The 17,130-nt window shown below is 41.0% G+C and overlaps 1 protein-coding gene across 4 annotated transcripts in view; it reads right to left on the bottom strand.

Moving 5' to 3' along the window:
• Positions 1-17,130, bottom strand: part of REV1 (REV1 DNA directed polymerase) — a 105,028-nt gene that overhangs the window by 25,778 nt on the left and 62,120 nt on the right. For all 4 annotated transcript variants that reach the window (XM_061626865.1, XM_061626866.1, XM_061626867.1 and 1 more), the window contains 7 exons: positions 14,634-14,762; positions 12,515-12,669; positions 11,282-11,401; positions 8,232-8,452; positions 6,630-6,802; positions 4,028-4,130; positions 3,351-3,516 (listed from right to left, as the gene is read on the bottom strand). In XM_061626865.1, coding sequence (XP_061482849.1) covers positions 3,351-3,516; positions 4,028-4,130; positions 6,630-6,802; positions 8,232-8,452; positions 11,282-11,401; positions 12,515-12,669; positions 14,634-14,762 — 1,067 coding nt within the window. The remainder of the gene's footprint in view (positions 1-3,350; positions 3,517-4,027; positions 4,131-6,629; positions 6,803-8,231; positions 8,453-11,281; positions 11,402-12,514; positions 12,670-14,633; positions 14,763-17,130) is intronic.

Below are 17,130 nucleotides of genomic sequence, written 5' to 3'. Positions count from 1 at the left end.
GGCTTATTGGGACAGGTTCTATTGCTGTAATCTGCAAGAGGTGGGCAATTGCTTGTAGGGTCCTTTCCTGTTTGTCTGGTGATGTTGAGACACAGGAGGGAATGAAGTTGGATGGAGGAGGGGAGATGAATTCCAGCCTCAGACCGTATCCAAGTGTGTGGAGCACCCATTGGTTGGAAGACGTTTCCCTCCATCGGTGAGCAAAGTGTTTAAGGCACCCTCCCACCTGCTGGGCCCTGGCATCAGAACTGATGCTTATTCCCTCGAGACTGAGTTCCAAAACTTGATCTCTTGGGGAAAGGTTGTTGGCCTTTAGTCTGGGTACGTTGCCTATTCCAGAAGGGACGGCCGGCACACGTCTCCCTTGCTCTTCCCAATGCCCAGGAACCTCGAAATGACTGAGAAGGTAAATAAGGATGGAAAGGTCTCGTAAGGAATTTCTTAGCGTCTTGTTTCTTGGCAGAAGGCATAGCCTTCTTCTTTTCCTTTGATTCCAAAACTCCAGCTAGGATGTCATCACCAAATAATTTGCCACCTAAATAAGGCTCAGAAGCGAGATTAGAGTGGGCTGCAGTATTCGCCTTCCAATGTCGCAACTACAAGGTCCTTCGAGTGAAAACACCTGCTGCTAAAGACCCTGCCAAAAACTGCATGGCATCCATGGATTCATCTGCCATAAAGGTCACTGCTCTCGAAGATTTTAGAAGAGACTTCCGGGTTCGAGCCAGATCCTGCTGTGGTCCGTCCAATAAGTCTTCTAGCCATAGCAGGGATGCTTTTGCGAAGACTGAGGAGGCTGATGCAGCTCTGATGGAGAGTGCACTGGCCTCATGAATTCTCCTAAGGCCTAAATCCAGCTTGCGTTCTGACACATCCTTGAGGTGAGCATCCGAATCTTTCGGGGTCAGGGATGAATTTAGTAAATTGACAATGGGAGCATCTACTAGCAGAATTTTGAGTTGGTCCATAATGTGTTGTTCCAAGGTATAGAATTTGTTGGCAGTTGCTACAGATTTCTTGAACTGCAGTGGGACATTAAATTCAGACTTGATCACTTTAGGAAGTAGCGATGGAAGTTTTAGCACCCTTGACTTGGGTTTCGGGTCTGGACACACTGCCAAAATTCTGGATGCTGGGGGAGCTGGAGGATCCTCTGGAAAATTTAGACTGAGAGCATTCATTGCCTTGCACAGGAGTGGAAGGAAATGAGCCTCCTGGAAAATCCTACTGGTTACTACCTCTTCAGACTCCGAATCTCCACTCCATTCTCCCTCATCGAGGACAATCAACTCATTGTCAGGGTCAACAGTTGCCTCATTCGGCAGGTGAGTATGTCTGCCTTGATAGGCGGCATAAGGATCAGGTGACGCATTGCCCTGTGGATAGCGTGTGTGTGAAGGAGAGCTGACTGCAGTCCGGCCCTGCACCCTTTGCAATGTTGAAGGTGGCAGAGCGGCTGCTGTTGTGGCAGTGCCTTGTGAAGGCTGTTGTGCAGGAACTCCTGATGCAGAGAGATCCCTAGCAAGATTCATTACCAGGGAATCCCGCAGTTGTTCCTTCAATTGTTGCAGCATGTGCGCTGACAGTTGCAACTGGAGAGGCTGAGCATGAGAGCAATGTGGGATATGCCCCCCCCCATATTTGAGATGCTGGACCCAAAGAGGAGGGAAGATTGGATGCTTCGCCCCTATCCCCCTGTAGTGCTTGGTGAGACACAGGTGCCCCAATAAAGCCTGTGAAGTCCCCAGGAGAGGACGTTGTAGAAAAAATTGTATCTAAGGTGGGCTGGTCCCCTTCAGACAGGGATTCTTGGTCCCTCTGTGCCCTGCACATGATGCTGTGAGCATCCATTTCTGCAGCCCCCTGTGGATATTCAAGCCTTTGTTTGTCGTGACTGGTTTCTCTACTCTTCTTAGGAACCAGTCCTTTTGAAACCATCCTGCCTGCTACGCCTCAGCCACCTCCAGCCTGTAGGTAGAGGGGCGCGCTATGGCTGCCTCCGCCTGGGATTCCAAAGGCATTAAAGGCCCCATGGCCTGTATATTATTATTATTATTATCATCTTTATTTATACCCCACCCTTTTTCCAAACTGGAACTCAAGGCGGCTTCCAGATAAAAATAAGTACATATCATTAAGAACCTATAAAAATATAAAACATATAAACATATAAAATCAGCATTAAAACAGGATTAAACTATTAAGATGTTAAAACCAATTACATATACACTTAAAATACTGCAACCCAGTTTAGGAGCATACAGGCAAAACAATAACATACAGCATCCTCTTCAGTCACTACCCTTAAAACCTTCAGTTCCAAAGGCCTGCCGGAAGAAAAAAGTCTTTAGCTGTCGGCGGAAGGACTGCACAGAGGAGCCCATTCTTGCCTCCCTAGGGAGGGAGTTCCAGAGCCTGGAGGCAGCCACCGAAAAGGTATAGGTAATGGCGGCGGTTCAACTTCCATTCTGAGGGGAGGCGGGAGTGACTTGTGCTTTTTTGCAGTATTTTCCAGTTTGCATGTTGCTTTCCCCAAGGGAGCAAACCACGCTGCGGGTCTTACGGGGGCTGGGAAGGAAGGCCGACCGTGCTTCTGCGTATCTAGTGGGCCACTGCTGAGGCCTTCCATGGGCGAGGAAGGAGAAGATCTTTTCCCAATGCCTCTTTCAGCGCCCTGTGAGAGCGCAATGAAATGGACTTCCTTATTCCCGCCAGGGATTTAGAAGGCTGTTGAGGCATTTACCGCCAAGGTCGCTAAGCCGCTATAACGAGGCTCGGGGAGGGATGCTGGATCCCGTGAAGGAGAGAGGCTGGTTCCAAACAGAACAAGGAGTGAGGTGCCCGCTTTGTGGATGGCTTAGCGCCGCCGCAAAGTCCCTTAGTGGTGGGGGAACTGAAAGTAACCCTCCCTTTTTTGTTTTTATAAATAAATTACTTAAAGAAGAAATACAGGGAGAAAGGAAAAAAACATGGATACACAACTGAAAGACACAAAACTATACAGGCCTGAACCACAGAGCAGAGAGAAAAACAATCGATCTTGGTGGAAGGCAGAAGAAAACTGCGCAGAGGAGGAAGTCCTTATAAAAGAAAAAAAATCGATCAGCACTTTTCTGCCTTCAACCGATAGGTGGAGCTAGTTACCCACCCAAGATTAGCTTTTCCATGCACAGGAGAAACAGCCCAGCTACTCTGTTTTACTCTCTTATGGCAAAATGTAAAGTTATTAATGTGATACAGAGAAGTTAGTGAAAAGGAAACTGTTTTCTGAGAAAGATTTGTGCACCTTTCACATAGTTCAGAAGAAGCCATAACACAAACAAAGCACAATTGCTATTTATTTTACTGACCTTCCTTGTGGCGTTCTTCTAAAGTCTTTATACCTTTGGGGACTTGCAGAAGATCGATAATGGAATTTGATCCACCAGGTAAAAATCCAGAGTGTACTGATGAGCGAGAGGAAACAGCTGAAATTGTTTTATTAACTGGAACTAACTGATGTACTTGAATTCCAACCTAAAAGGCAACAAAAAGGGCACCTTATTTTTAAATAGAAACGTTAAAGAAATAATTTAGATCTGATAGCAATTAAAGGAAAATTCAACTCTATTTTATTTTTTAAACATTGCTAGTAAGATAGGAGGGTATTTAAATTCTTCTAATGTAACAATAGACATGATTAGTTTCTGTCTATGGTGTCCAAGGGGAAGCATAAAAATGGAGATTCTGGCTCTTTCAAAACAAAGGTTATATTTTCCAGCAGGAGTCTTTGTGACTTTACTCGAAAGCTAATGTCTCCATTTAAAATAATATCTGGACTGTGACTGGACTTCTAGTCTCTCAAATATTTTCAGTCACATATTTTATTCAAACCAAAGCCTGATCTACTTTCAACGATTTGTAATTTGATTACCCTGCTTGTATTGCAAACCTTAATGGCAATTTAGAGCTTAACAACAGTAGATACTTTTGTGGAAGAAAGAAAAAACCAAAAAAGGGCTTGCAGTTTCAGTGATGTAATACCTACCCCTCTCATATCAGAAATATTCAATTTCATCGTGTGAAACATGTTTAATATTTCTTTACCAATCACTTTGGCGCTATCTGTTGCATGGTTGAGAGTCACAGTCCTGCGAAGAACACACATTTTAAAATGTATCAAGTTCTTGACCATTGCTACTAGTTGCAATAGCTATATACTACTCCAGGATCAGCATGCCTCCAAATACCAGTTGCTAGGGAACCACCAACAGTGGGAAAGGGATAAAAGGGCAACACGATAGAGGCTTAAAAAATTACGCACGGTGTGGAGAAAGTGATTACAGAAATGTTTCTCTTTCCCTCATAATATTACAACTCCAAATCATCCAATGACAGGAGAACCAAGAGAGACAAGAGCAATTAGTTCTCCAAAAGTGGTTAATTTACTTATGAAATTCACAGCCATAAGATGGGATAATGAAAATGGCTCCAATTGCAGCAAGACTAGCACTAGATTAGTTTGATTTTTAATTTATTTTTGGGTTTGTTAATTTTGATTTAGTTGTGTACTTTTTACACACTAAGTCTAGATTATTTCATAGTAGTATCATATTTATCCTGTGTTTGTTGCCTTGTTATGTTTTGTAACAAATTGCCCCCCCCCATGTTATGTATTTTAATACGTTAAGGTTGTATTCAACATAGTGCCAAGCTGATTGTTCCATCAGCATAAGGATTTTTCCCCTTGTGCATTGGAATACTCTCCTCCCTGTGTGGCCCTTGAATCTGTTCTGTGTTTTCCCCCAACCCTCTAGAGCACATTTGTGGCATGCACAGGAGGGAGGAAAGGAGGGAAAATCCCCTTACACTAGTTGAAGTTGCTCTGCTAGTGCAAGCATTTAGTTGAATAGCACCCTCAGACCTTTTTTGTGAGCTGCTTTGGGCAATTTTTAATCTCCTTTAACAGGTGATTAGACAAATAAGTCTATCAAAGGTTACTGGTCATGAAGGTTATATGCTATCTCCATGATCATAGGCAGTAGGACACAAAATATCAGTTGCTGCAGAGCAACAATATAGAATACTGTTGCTTTTATTTAATCATTTATTTTATTTAACAAAATTTATATACTGCTTGATTGTAAAAAACCTTTAAGCAGTTTATTGAGCCTCTGATGGGTGCCATGCAAACCTGGTAAGTTACATTTGGCTTAGTAGGTTAAAAGTTGTATTTGCCTGGTCTTATCCATAACTTTGAATAGAACAGTATTCAGCCATTGAACTGTTTTTAAAAGTAGGAAAACTGTATAAATTCATTTAAGGGAACACTGTAGTTCCCCATGCTACTTATATTATTATGGCAATGTTTTAGAGGCTCCTGTCATACATAGACCGTAGAACAATACAAGAAAGAAGATTTGCAGAGTAGGCTGTGTGTTTTATGGCAGTATATCCTCCAGAATTAACTAGAAATTAACATTTTTACAAGTTATCTTCTATATGGCACATAGAAGATATGCCCTAGGGCTTATCCACATCGGAGCATTTCTTCATAACAAATATACTGCTTTTATCATCGTAATAGATTTGCAAGGTCCACACTTTGTGCTCAATGGTAGCTTCAAATCCGTTGTTTTCCATTCACACAAGGAGGCATTCATCTGGGAAGGATTCATGTCACTGTTTCCTTGTGGCTTCACCCTCTAATTTTACATTTTTACTCCCTCTGGTTGCTCAGTTACTGGGTATGTGCAAATATTTTTGGTCTGCACAGCATTTCTGCTCCATCCTGCCCCCACTACTTCCTGAAGTTTGGCAGTTGAAAAGAAGTGGGTCATCTGCCCTCCCCTTCTCCGCTGCCCCTTGCTTCTTCTCAGTTAATTTTTCCCCACTGGAAAAACAAATAAATATGGATATTTTAAATAATGTATCAATATCAATATTTTGAGGAAATAGCAATATTGATATTTTCTCAAAATATCAATTATCAATATTGATATTTTGAGGTGACTTTTTTTAAAAAAATCAGAAACCAGACACAGAGAGATTTTACTTCAAAATTATCTCCACAAAGAGAGAATATGAGAAAGAATGATAAAATCAAATTACAATTACCATTGCTAGTTACAAGGAGTGAAGGAAGCTTACTTGGGGAGAAAGGGAGAAAAGAAGGGAGGGCTGCAGCAAACTGTGGAGGACAGAGCAATCGGAAGTTGCTAGATAAACCCACTGGAAACAAAATGAAATTCATGGGAGAGTTAGTGGGCAGAGAAAGGGAAATAGCTGAACGTGACAATTCACCTGCCCACTAAAAACCATCAAAACAAACCATCTTCAAAGACCTGTGGAATAGAGTGGAGCCGTATTGTTCTAAACTTTTCGTATTATCAACACTTTGGGTTAGTAGGGATTTACAGGGGGGAAACTGTGTGATACCTTCTGTTTGCCAGTAACGTCATGTGAACTATGCAAATTAAAAGATGTGAGTAGCACCAAACACACACTAAACCACCGTGTACATGAGCCCCTAAGATCGATAAAAAGATAGACAAATGCCTGCTAAAGAAGTCTAGTACATAATACTGAGCAATTAAGATTATATTCAAATTACTTTACAGACTTGAGTCTACAATTATTTGAAAATTTACCTAGCAACATTGTCACAGATTCCATGGCCTCCAAATTTTGCAGGTTCTGTTGGGGCCCCAGGTTTTCTGACCATAATTTTGAGTGTTAATCGTTTGCCTTTCACACCAACAGCTTCCAATCTATGCTGGATCTCTTCTGAAAGGCTCAAAAGGAAAGCTTCTGCTTCTTCTGGCTAGAAATAGATAAAATGGGTTGTACACAAGTAAGGGGAAACAGTCCAATTTCTAACTCACACAGTTCCTGCAGGTTCTGTTTCTTTCTACAAACTATTTCTGTGTGATGATCTAAATGACTTTCTAGTCCTTGTGCCAAAAACAAAAACATTTATTATTCATACAGGGCATTTGGAATATTCAAAACAAGTCACATCATTTCAAGAATCCTTACATTTAAGTCAATGTTTTACCCACAACGTAAATTGGAAAATGAGACTACGGATGATATTCTGTCTGAAGGGTTGGGACCATCAAGAAGAGACTGGGGGGTCTGCAGGGTGTGGAAACAAAGGAGAATCCTGTTGCATCTACTGGCACAATGTTGGATCTCACCCTACAAAGTTAGTGAATTGCTCAAGGCTCTCTACTGAATTACCACTAAAGTGAGATTTGAACCAGAAGGCTTCCAGACTCTTACTCTTGGCTATACAGCACCAGCTCTCATTACATATATGATGCAGATGCAATGCTGCCTATTTTTAAAAAAGAGTTTCAGTTAAGATGATAAATATCAGAACATGGAAAAAAGTGTTAGTTCTCTGATCAGCCCACAACTGCCTCACCTTTGTATTTTGTTTTCAACAACTATTGCTTTCTAAACTTGCTATGCATAATTTATTCAATATTTTATGTTTTCAATATTAATACCGATATTACTATCGACAGAATTAATCCACCGTGTATTTATTTATTAGAACTTGTAAATTACTTAGTGTCAGCTTACTTTGGCAATTGTACACAACAATAGTTTTCAAGCTTTCTACTTTTAGGGAACCCTTTTTGCATCAACTTGAATGCTGAAAACACCCAGCAAGTTGCAGACCACAGACTTAGTTTATACCAGGCGACTATGAGATCTGGCAGATGTGTCCAGAGCCCTGCATAGACAAAGTGCACCTTAGAACATACCCAGCATTCTCCTATAGCTGCGTGTTACAGGGAGTGGCTGAGCTGCCTTTCAGAGTAATTTTTCTACTATTCTTGATAAGAAGCCTCTAATGAGCTCCCAAGGAATCCTATGGACATAGTTTGAAAGCTACTGTTATACACGGCTTATGTTCAAGTGAGGTCATATCCTATCTACCTAAAGATCACACATTTTAGCATTAGGAACTTAGGAAGCTGCCTTATACTGAGTCAGACATTGGTCCATTAAACTCTGACACTGATTGGCAGTGGATCTCCAGGATTTCAGATAGCCCTAACTGAAGAAGTTGGGGTTTGAATCTGGGACCTTCTGCATGCAAAGCAGATCTCTACCCCTGAGCTAAAGACAAGATTTAAAAAACAGGAAAATTGCAGCTAAATAGCTTCAAGTCATTTATGGATACATTCCTTAGAGACACTGATTTATTACTGTAAAAAAGTTAGGATTTTTTTTTTTACCTGGGTAAATCTTATACCATAGTTGATCTCAGCTGAAACGGATTTTCTCTCTTTCTCTCTCTGAACAGGCCTATCATCCAAACCACGGCAGAATCTGTAGAGCATTTGTCCTGTTTTTGGACCAAATTCTTTCTGAAGTTTTGACATTGTGACACATTGTAGATCTCCACAAGTTTTTATACCCAAAGACGACAACTTAGATTCCATTGTCCTACCAACTCCTGACAAAATAAATACATTTTTGTGTTTATAACTAAAAAATGGCATTCACCTAGAAAACTGATACGCTGTTTAAATCCAATATGTATTATACAGTCACAAGAGTGGCTGTATACTCTAGCCAGCATAGATTTTTCGCATTCCGCAATGTTAAATTGAAAATACCCCCATGCCATTCTGATGCTTTCCATAAGCTCATTTCAAAACAAAACTGTACAAAATTTATAGTCCTGAACTCAGAAACACTTGCTTAGCAACTCTCTAAGTTTTCATGGCAATACACAAAACACTCCAAAGTGTAAAACAAGGAAACAAATCCTGACCCTTGTTGGACTTTTTTCTGTCAGTGGTCTCATAATTTGTTGAAATTAATTAAAAATCAGTCCTGTTCACAGAGTGCCTATAATCCTATTACTGTACTGGCCTTGCCCCATACTCAAATTAATTTAAGAAATTTAACACTGATTATTATTCAGTAAGAACTGCCAGTGTTCTACAAGCCAGACTCACAGCTGTTTGGCTTGGCTAATTAGGGGCCACACCCAGGCCAGACAATTATTCCAATTTAGACAATCCTGGCTTCCCCCCAAAATCTTGGGAAGTGTAGTTTGTGAAGGGTGCTGAGAGTTTCTAGGAGAGGCTGTATTCCCCTCACAGAGCTACAATCCCCAGAAGAGGGGCTGACTGTTAAACCACTCTGACCACTGGAGTTCTGTCAGGAGAATAGGAGTCTCCTAAGAACTCTCAGTACCCTTCACATGCTACACTTCCCAGGATTCTTGGGGGGAAGCCATGACTGTCTACAGTGAAATAAAGGTTTGGTGTGGAGGTGGCCAGAGACAGCTTTGGTTTAAATTTTGGTGGATGAACAATGATAGAAATATAATTTTCTAGGTTAGATTCTCTGTAGAAGTAGTAGTAACACAGGAAAGAAGCAAAGTAAGAAGAACACCAACAAACATAAAAAAATGTATTTCTCCATTTTTGGAGATGGCAGGTGTTGCCACCACTCACCATATGCTCAGAGGCACGTTACCAAATTCTTCCAAACTACACAGAAAGTGGATTGGACTGTGAAAGACCAACCCAAATTGTGTTTGCATTTTGATCAATTTGTAGGGCAGTCCAATATCTCAGAGAGGAGGTCAGGTCTCCTGCTCCCCTGGTGCATTCACTATAGCTGCCCAATTTCCCTGCTTTTTAAAATTCAATAGAAATATCTGTTGGCTATAGGTATGTTCTTAAACTGCAAGGGTTTTTTTTGCCTATTAGTGAATTAATATTGATGAATTTATTTATTATTTATTATTTCAATTTATATACCGCCCTTAGCAAAATAGCTCTCAGGGCGGTGAACAAACAAGATAAAATACAATATATCATAATAAAATACAAAAACATATACAAACAACAAAAAGCACAGCAAAAACAAAATAAATACTACAAAAATTAAAAATACAGATTAAAAGGTTAAAAAAGATTAAGAAGATTAAAATGCCTGGGAGCATAAAAAGGTCTTTACCTGGCGCCGAAAAGATGGAAGTGTAGGCGCCAGGCGTACCTCTTCAGGGAGGCTGTTCCACAACTCAGGGGCCACCACAGAAAAGGCCCTAGATCTCGTAACCACCCTCCGGGCTTCCCGATGGGTTGGTACCCGGAGGAGGGCCTTAGATTCTGAACGAAGTGAGCGGGTAGGTTCATAGCGAGAGAGGCGTTCCACAAGGTATTGAGGTCCCACGCCGTGTAAGGCTTTATAGGTCAAAACCAGCACCTTGAATCTCGCCCGGAAGCAAATAGGAAGCCAGTGCAGACGCGCCAGGACAGGTGTTATATGCGAGGACCGACTGGTCCTCGTCAATAATCTGGCAGCTGCGTTCTGCACCAGCTGAAGCTTCCGAACTGTCTTCAAGGGCAGCCCTACGTAGAGCGCATTACAATAATCCAATCTTGAAGTTACCAGAGCGTGGACAACGGAGGCGAGGTCGTCCCTGTCCAGATAGGGGCGTAGTTGGGCTACCAGACGAAGATGGTAAAACACATTCCGTGCCACCGAGGCCACTTGGGCCTCGAGAGACAAGGAAGAGTCGAGAAGAACCCCCAAACTACGTACCTGTTCTTTCAGGGGGAGTGTAACCCCATCCAGAACAGGGTAAGCATCCACCATCTGAGCAGGGAAGGCGTTCACCAACGTCTCGGTCTTGTCTGGATTGAGTCTCAGTTTATTAGCTCTCATCCAGTCCATTATCGCGGTCAGGCAACGGTTCAGCACATCAACAGATTCACCTGAGGAAGATGAAAAGGAGAAATAGAGCTGCGTGTCATCAGCGTACTGATGAATGGCAGGAAAACCTTGGTACAGTGATAACAGTTATAACAGTGATAATACTTTCCTACTGAAATGTGAATGCCAGAATTTGCTATCTTCAGTTGTACAGAAAAATGACATATTACAGGATCTAAAATAATTCTGAGCTCTATGAAACCACTAAAAACTGCAAAACACCTGAACATGAAGAGATTCCTTTGGTCAAATGCCTTGTTTGCACATTTTATAAAAGAGAAATAGCTCAAAACGAAAATGTTTTAAGCCACAAACCTTGACCGAGCCACCTAATATGGAGGAACACATAAAATTACCTACTCAAGTTTTGGAGAGCATTATATACATTTTCACCTTGATCATAAATTAAATGCTTATAGACATTTATGAAGGACTAATCGTTATCAAAGTTGTGTTCCATGGGGTACAGTCTTGGGAGGGGAATTGAGACAATTATGATAAAGTCCCAGTACAAAACTGGGAGTGATTATACTAAGACAAATTTAACTACCTGGAAGATGGATAACAAGCTGGCTTCTGATAAAGTCATCCACTTCTTCTGGCTTTAAGTGATATTGTCCATCTGGCTTTGCTTGGCGAGTTGCCATTCTAGCCAGCAAAATATTTGAACCTATAAAAATGACAAATATAATAAACCGCAGCTGAATAAATCCATAACGCTATTAAAATATTTACACTTTGGAAGTGTATACATCTTTCTCACTCACTCTCACACACACTAGAGAAAAGAATAAGGAAGGTGGCTCTTCAGATTTATGCCCTCAGACTTATGAACACAGACATGGACACATTATTTTGGAAAAACCAATCTCATCTGTGTCAGCCTATTTAGGATTGGCAGTTATAGTGGTAGCCAGTGGTGATCTTTGGGTCCACATGTGATGTTATTTTTTTTATCAACATGAGCCATACAAATTAGCTACTATAAGATGTAGTGATGGCCACCAACTTGGATAGCTTTAAAAGAGGGTTAGACAAATTCATGGAGGACAATGGTACTGATGGCTACTAGCCATCAGGGCTACTACTACCTGCAATGTTAGAGACATTATGCCTTGCTGCAATTCACAAGCAAGGAGAGTGCTGTTGTACTCAGGTCCCATATATGGACTCTCTCTATTGTGAGAGCCACTGTGAGCTGGACTAGATGTGCCTTTGGTCTGATCCAGTAGGGCTCTTATATGTGCAAATGATAGCTACTGAAGAACATGAGCACTTTACAAATGCTTCATGAAGATATGGGGTGGTTGGGTGGGGAGAGGAGTGGAAATGCACACACCAACCCCACTTCTAACATCCATGTGCCCATGCGATTTTCCAGTGTTCTCAATTCAGTGTACAGGATCCACAACCTTGGTAAGCTGAGTGCATGGAAGGCCAAAAGCAGGGAAGTACATATGATCCTGCTGCATCGACCCACGCATTTAACTGAATATGTGAAAAGTACTAAATATGAATCCATATTAATGTGTGCATTAATGAACATTATTTTATATTATTGGCAAAATATTCTAAAGAAAAATATCATGGCAGAACAGCATAAAACCAGCAATAAAATTACATTCACAAAACAAGTAAAAATACATTATACATCAATAGATCAGCTTAATACATCAACATTGCTTGATCACCCCTCAGGTAAAGCCTCGGCAAACATTTGTATTTAATTTGCATTTCATAACTCATCTTACATTATTTAGAATTTTTTAGGTAATGCACTAACCTATTCCAATGGAAGCAGGACACTTGGTCTTTGTTTTTATTTCAGAACGGATAACGTTTGCTAGTTCTTCTGCTGTCAATCCAGTCTCTGCAAGAATTTCAGTGATGTCTACTAGTGCTTCATCACAACTGACTGCTTCAATGTTATGAGTATAGCTATCAGCATAAAGTAAAAGGAAGTGAAACAGCAGCAAGAGCTCACCAATCATGTAGCAAGTAAAATTTTCCTATCGTGGAGTCATCTCTCTAGCTGTTTTCTCTTAAAATCCTGTGCAACCTAAATATGTAACACTGGATTGGAAAATGTATAGGTAATGCTATTTCCTTTTTGAGGACTAAACTTATGCTAGTAAAAGCTGGACAAGTTTTACAATAGTCTTATTCCAAGCATTTACTATTATTATCACGTTAACCCAAGGTAACATTTAAAGAGTACATCAATAGAAAATCTGAAGCCTTAGGACCAGTGTACATGCTATGGAAACAGCAGTGTTTGTTTATGCAAGTTTCCTCTGCTCACATTAGGAATGGGGGAGAATATCCACTAAATCGGACTTGGTATTGGATTGCAACTAAATTCAACAGTTCACTATCCTTTCAGACCGGCACCAACTTCTTGTGGCAGGCTGCACCTGTAATCAGCATGGATTTTGCAGCCATGGCTGCAATCAGCAAGATATTTTTTCAAATCCCCCCCCACATAATTATCTTCGTAATCAAAACTACTGTATTCATAACTGCAGATATGATAATGATTGCCATTTGTCCATTATATATTACAAAAAAATTGTGTTATTGGAATATAATGTAAAAAATATTGGCTGTCTGGTCTGCCCTAGGTTATATATGTCATCGATGTTAATTTTCAAATCATCTGCAATTTCATGTTTTTCAAACAAGACATCTCAGAGCATTCTGAATCTCCATCCTCTTGCGCGGGAAAAGTTATAATGATGAGACTGACCCATGCTACCCACCCCACCCCGCTTTCTTTGCTGCTGTCATGAGCTAACCAAGGGTGCTCTCTCTCCCTCTCTCTGTGCTAAATAAGAGAGAGAGAGAGAGAACCCAAAAATACAAGGTGGTACTAGTGGTGGTAGTGGTGATGCTACAGTGCTGCTGACAAACTAATTGAAGAACAGTGAATAGCGAAAGGGAGGGGAAGCATTAAGCAGCACATTAATTAGCCCGAGGCAACAGACAGATTCAAAGGTGATTATGTGCCCCATTGATATGTAAATAGGAAAAAAACCACATGGAACACTATGATCATTCACATAAGCTACCTAAAAATTAAGCATTTTTTTTTCCGCCACCAAAAATCCACATGGAACACTGTGATTATTCATGTAAGCTACCAAAAAATTATACAAATTTTCCCACCACCAAAAAACCAAGAGGAACACTGTCATCATTTACATAAATACTTATGTTAATAATTACAAAAAAAATTGCCACTAAAAAAAAGTGGATTGAATCACCCAAAACACACACACAGCAGATCGAATTGGCAAGTGCCACAGCAAGTGGGAACTAAAAAAAGGGTGGATTGAGATCAAATGACGGACTATTAGAAAGTGAGTGAGAAGCTGAACCATCCACCCCTCACTTCCCTGTGGTCTTCTCTCTAGCTGAGGACAAGAGAGTTGAGCTCATATCACCCACACTCTCCTTTTAGTGCGTGAAGTAGCTCTGCACACCACACTTTTAAATGTGCATGAGGCAGACAAATGAATAAGAAATGGGGCTGCCCAGTCAGGTCTAAGTTTGGTCTTCAGAATTCTAGGTAAACACTAAATGAATAGCATTCAAAAACTGGCTAGGATACCTAAATCCACTGGGATTCCTCTCTCTGTCCCTGTTCTGCCAATGCCACATCAAACTGTTTTTGAAAATCCTGTTTTAAAAGTACTTTGGTGAAAATCTTCTGAGACATCTCCCCCACCGAAGATTCTGTTGCCAAAACATGCAGCATTATAAATAGGCTAAAGGTAAATTCAGACTACTCTTAAATTAAAAACAGAAAGACACATTCATGAAAAGTCTGGTGGCACATCTGACACTGTGTTAAAAAGAAAGAAATGACTCCCCAAAACTCTTCTAAACTTTTTTTGTTTTACCTTGCCAGAGTTTCATACATGATTTGTGCGACTTCTTTGTATGCCTGAAAGTCATAGGGGACAGCTTGAAGATTTGGACACAATAGTTTTGCTTGTCCAAAGAACATTCCATTCTTTATACCAGCTTGCCTAAAAACAAAACAAAAAATAATCTTGGTTTAAAAATCAACAATCAATGAAGCTGAAAAAACAATTAAGGAACTGGAAATTTTTACTGTTCTTGCCCCAGAAGATAATAAAATAATATTGAAGAGTCAGACTACTGATACATCACAAAAGTCAAGGTGCTGTCCTGCCTGAAGTCGAGAGATCCAGACTCGGCTGTGATTTTTTTTTCTCGTTTTATTAAAGTTACAGTTACATCAAAAGCAGTGCACCTCATTAACCAAACTAAGCTTTCTAGGAACTTTTGCCCTAACTAACTCTGACTAAGCATGACTTTGCAGTGCTCCAATGTTGACTTAGCAATGAACCTCTCCCCTGAGTCAACTTAAGTAGGCTTGGCTTTCATGCGTAAACGTTGGCTCCTCCTCAACGTCTGTTGAATCTCCAGCTGCAGCTGTCACTGAGCGTAGGATAAAGGAGACTGGCTCTCAACTTCCCCCTCCGATTGTGGGTAGTCAGCCTGCTCGACCGTGGGAAGCTGCAGGGTGCCTGGCTGGGAAACATCAGGTAGAGCAGGCACTGAGGGCGTGTCTATCGGAGCAGTCTCCACCGGAGCAGTCTCTGACAGCACTGGTTGTGCTTCAGCAGGGGACCAGAATCAGGGGGAGTTGAACTGCCAGTGACAGTGATCTGCGTGATCTGCGGTCTCTCCCTGCTGCTAGTCCCTTCCCCCAGCTCATCGTCCCAGTCCTCAATGTCAGTCTGGTGTGTCAAAGCCTCCACTTCCAACTGGGTCACAACAGGTATGTCAACTTGAAACCAGCTACTCATATGGAATTGACAGCTAACAATAGCACAAAATGGTGGTGAAGTAGTAGTAGTAATATCATCATCATCTCCTCAATCCATGTACTGCCACAAATTAATACTTTTTTTCACACTGACATTTATAGAAGGAACATATAATGCTTCTGCCAATTAGCCTGGACTGAAATCTCATAGTGTATTCTTTCTTGGCTAATGTACGGCCCCCACCTACTGTGAGAATGCTAGATTAAAATGCTACATATGGAATTGCCAGCACAAATATACCCTACAAATTCGGTATCAACTAAAGACAATCAATTTCTGGAAATGAGAACGGTTCTCTCTCTTTCAGCCAGGACATTGCTTGTTTTTGTGGAGTAAGACTAGTGATCCTATTTTTAAGAGCTGATTAGAAGAAATGTTGCTTTGCCATCACAAAAATCTGAAATGGAAATTCATGACTACAGTCCTGTACTCGTTCACCTGGGCATAATTATTTCCAAGTAGACATATATGGGATTGTACTGGCAGCATTCCAGCATATTCAATGTATAGAGACATGATATGGTTTTCATTCTTTACACTGGAGGGGGGGTGAATTGTATGAGGATTGCATTCCCTTCTGGGCAACCTTCCTGGAGCCACATCCCAGTGGTGGGTGGGGCCATATGCAAAAGTAGGTGGAGCAACAAATGTTTACAGTAGGTTTGTTTTATACTACTCCCTCTATTCTTCACCCAGGCAATCAAAAAGTTTTTTCAGAGTTGAAAGACATATTCCAGCCAGGCAAAAACATTTAAGGAGGATGTGAAGCAGGGCTGGGGAGGGGCATAGCCAGGGGAGAGGGTGTGTGTGGCTGGGGAGAGTCCTGGGGGCAGATAGAGAGATTTGGCTCCCAGACCTCAAGTTCCCCACCCCTGCTGCACATTACAGAAACAGTGTCAATCTTGTACACTTGTTTCTTCTTTATATATATTTTTCATTATTCCTTTTCTTCTTCATTCATGTCCTGAGTTATAATTAAGGCATGCTTATCTTGTTATTGTAAAATAAAAACAAATTTAAATAAAGAAGTTTTAAAAAGGGGTGAAGCTGAGGGCAGCAATAAAACATTACCTTTTTATCACTATTTATAAAGTGCCTAAAAGTTTGGGGAGTCTGCTACCACAAGCCAACACGTCAGAAAAAAATCCCACACTGAGCCATAGGTTCCATGAGGCAGAAAAAAGCCCCAAATGCTGACTAAACATAAGCTCACACAAGAGACAAAATAACTTCAGTAAAAATAAAAAGTAAGATTAAAGGGATAAAGGTGTCCTGTGAATTATTTTCCACATGAATTCTAGCCCAGAGAGAAAGGCTCCTTTGAAGGCGTAAAAAAACCCTCAACGAACTCGGTGGGCAGGAGGGAGCCACCCCACTTGATCTGTGTGAGTAGAGGATGGAGTGCCTGCCAAAACTCTAGGCTAATCATAGAACTTTCCCACATGAGGCTCTGCACAGAGTTCATATGTCTGACTGTACAGTGACCATAAAGAACAGAAGGGAAGGGTCAGTGGAGGTAGGCCACAGTGAACCAATGCGT

Source organism: Rhineura floridana, chromosome 5, assembly GCF_030035675.1.
Source record: "Rhineura floridana isolate rRhiFlo1 chromosome 5, rRhiFlo1.hap2, whole genome shotgun sequence".
Taxonomy (NCBI): Eukaryota; Metazoa; Chordata; class Lepidosauria; order Squamata; family Rhineuridae; genus Rhineura; species Rhineura floridana.
The sequence above is the reverse complement of the archived record's forward strand: the minus strand, read 5'-3'. Positions and strand labels throughout refer to the sequence as shown.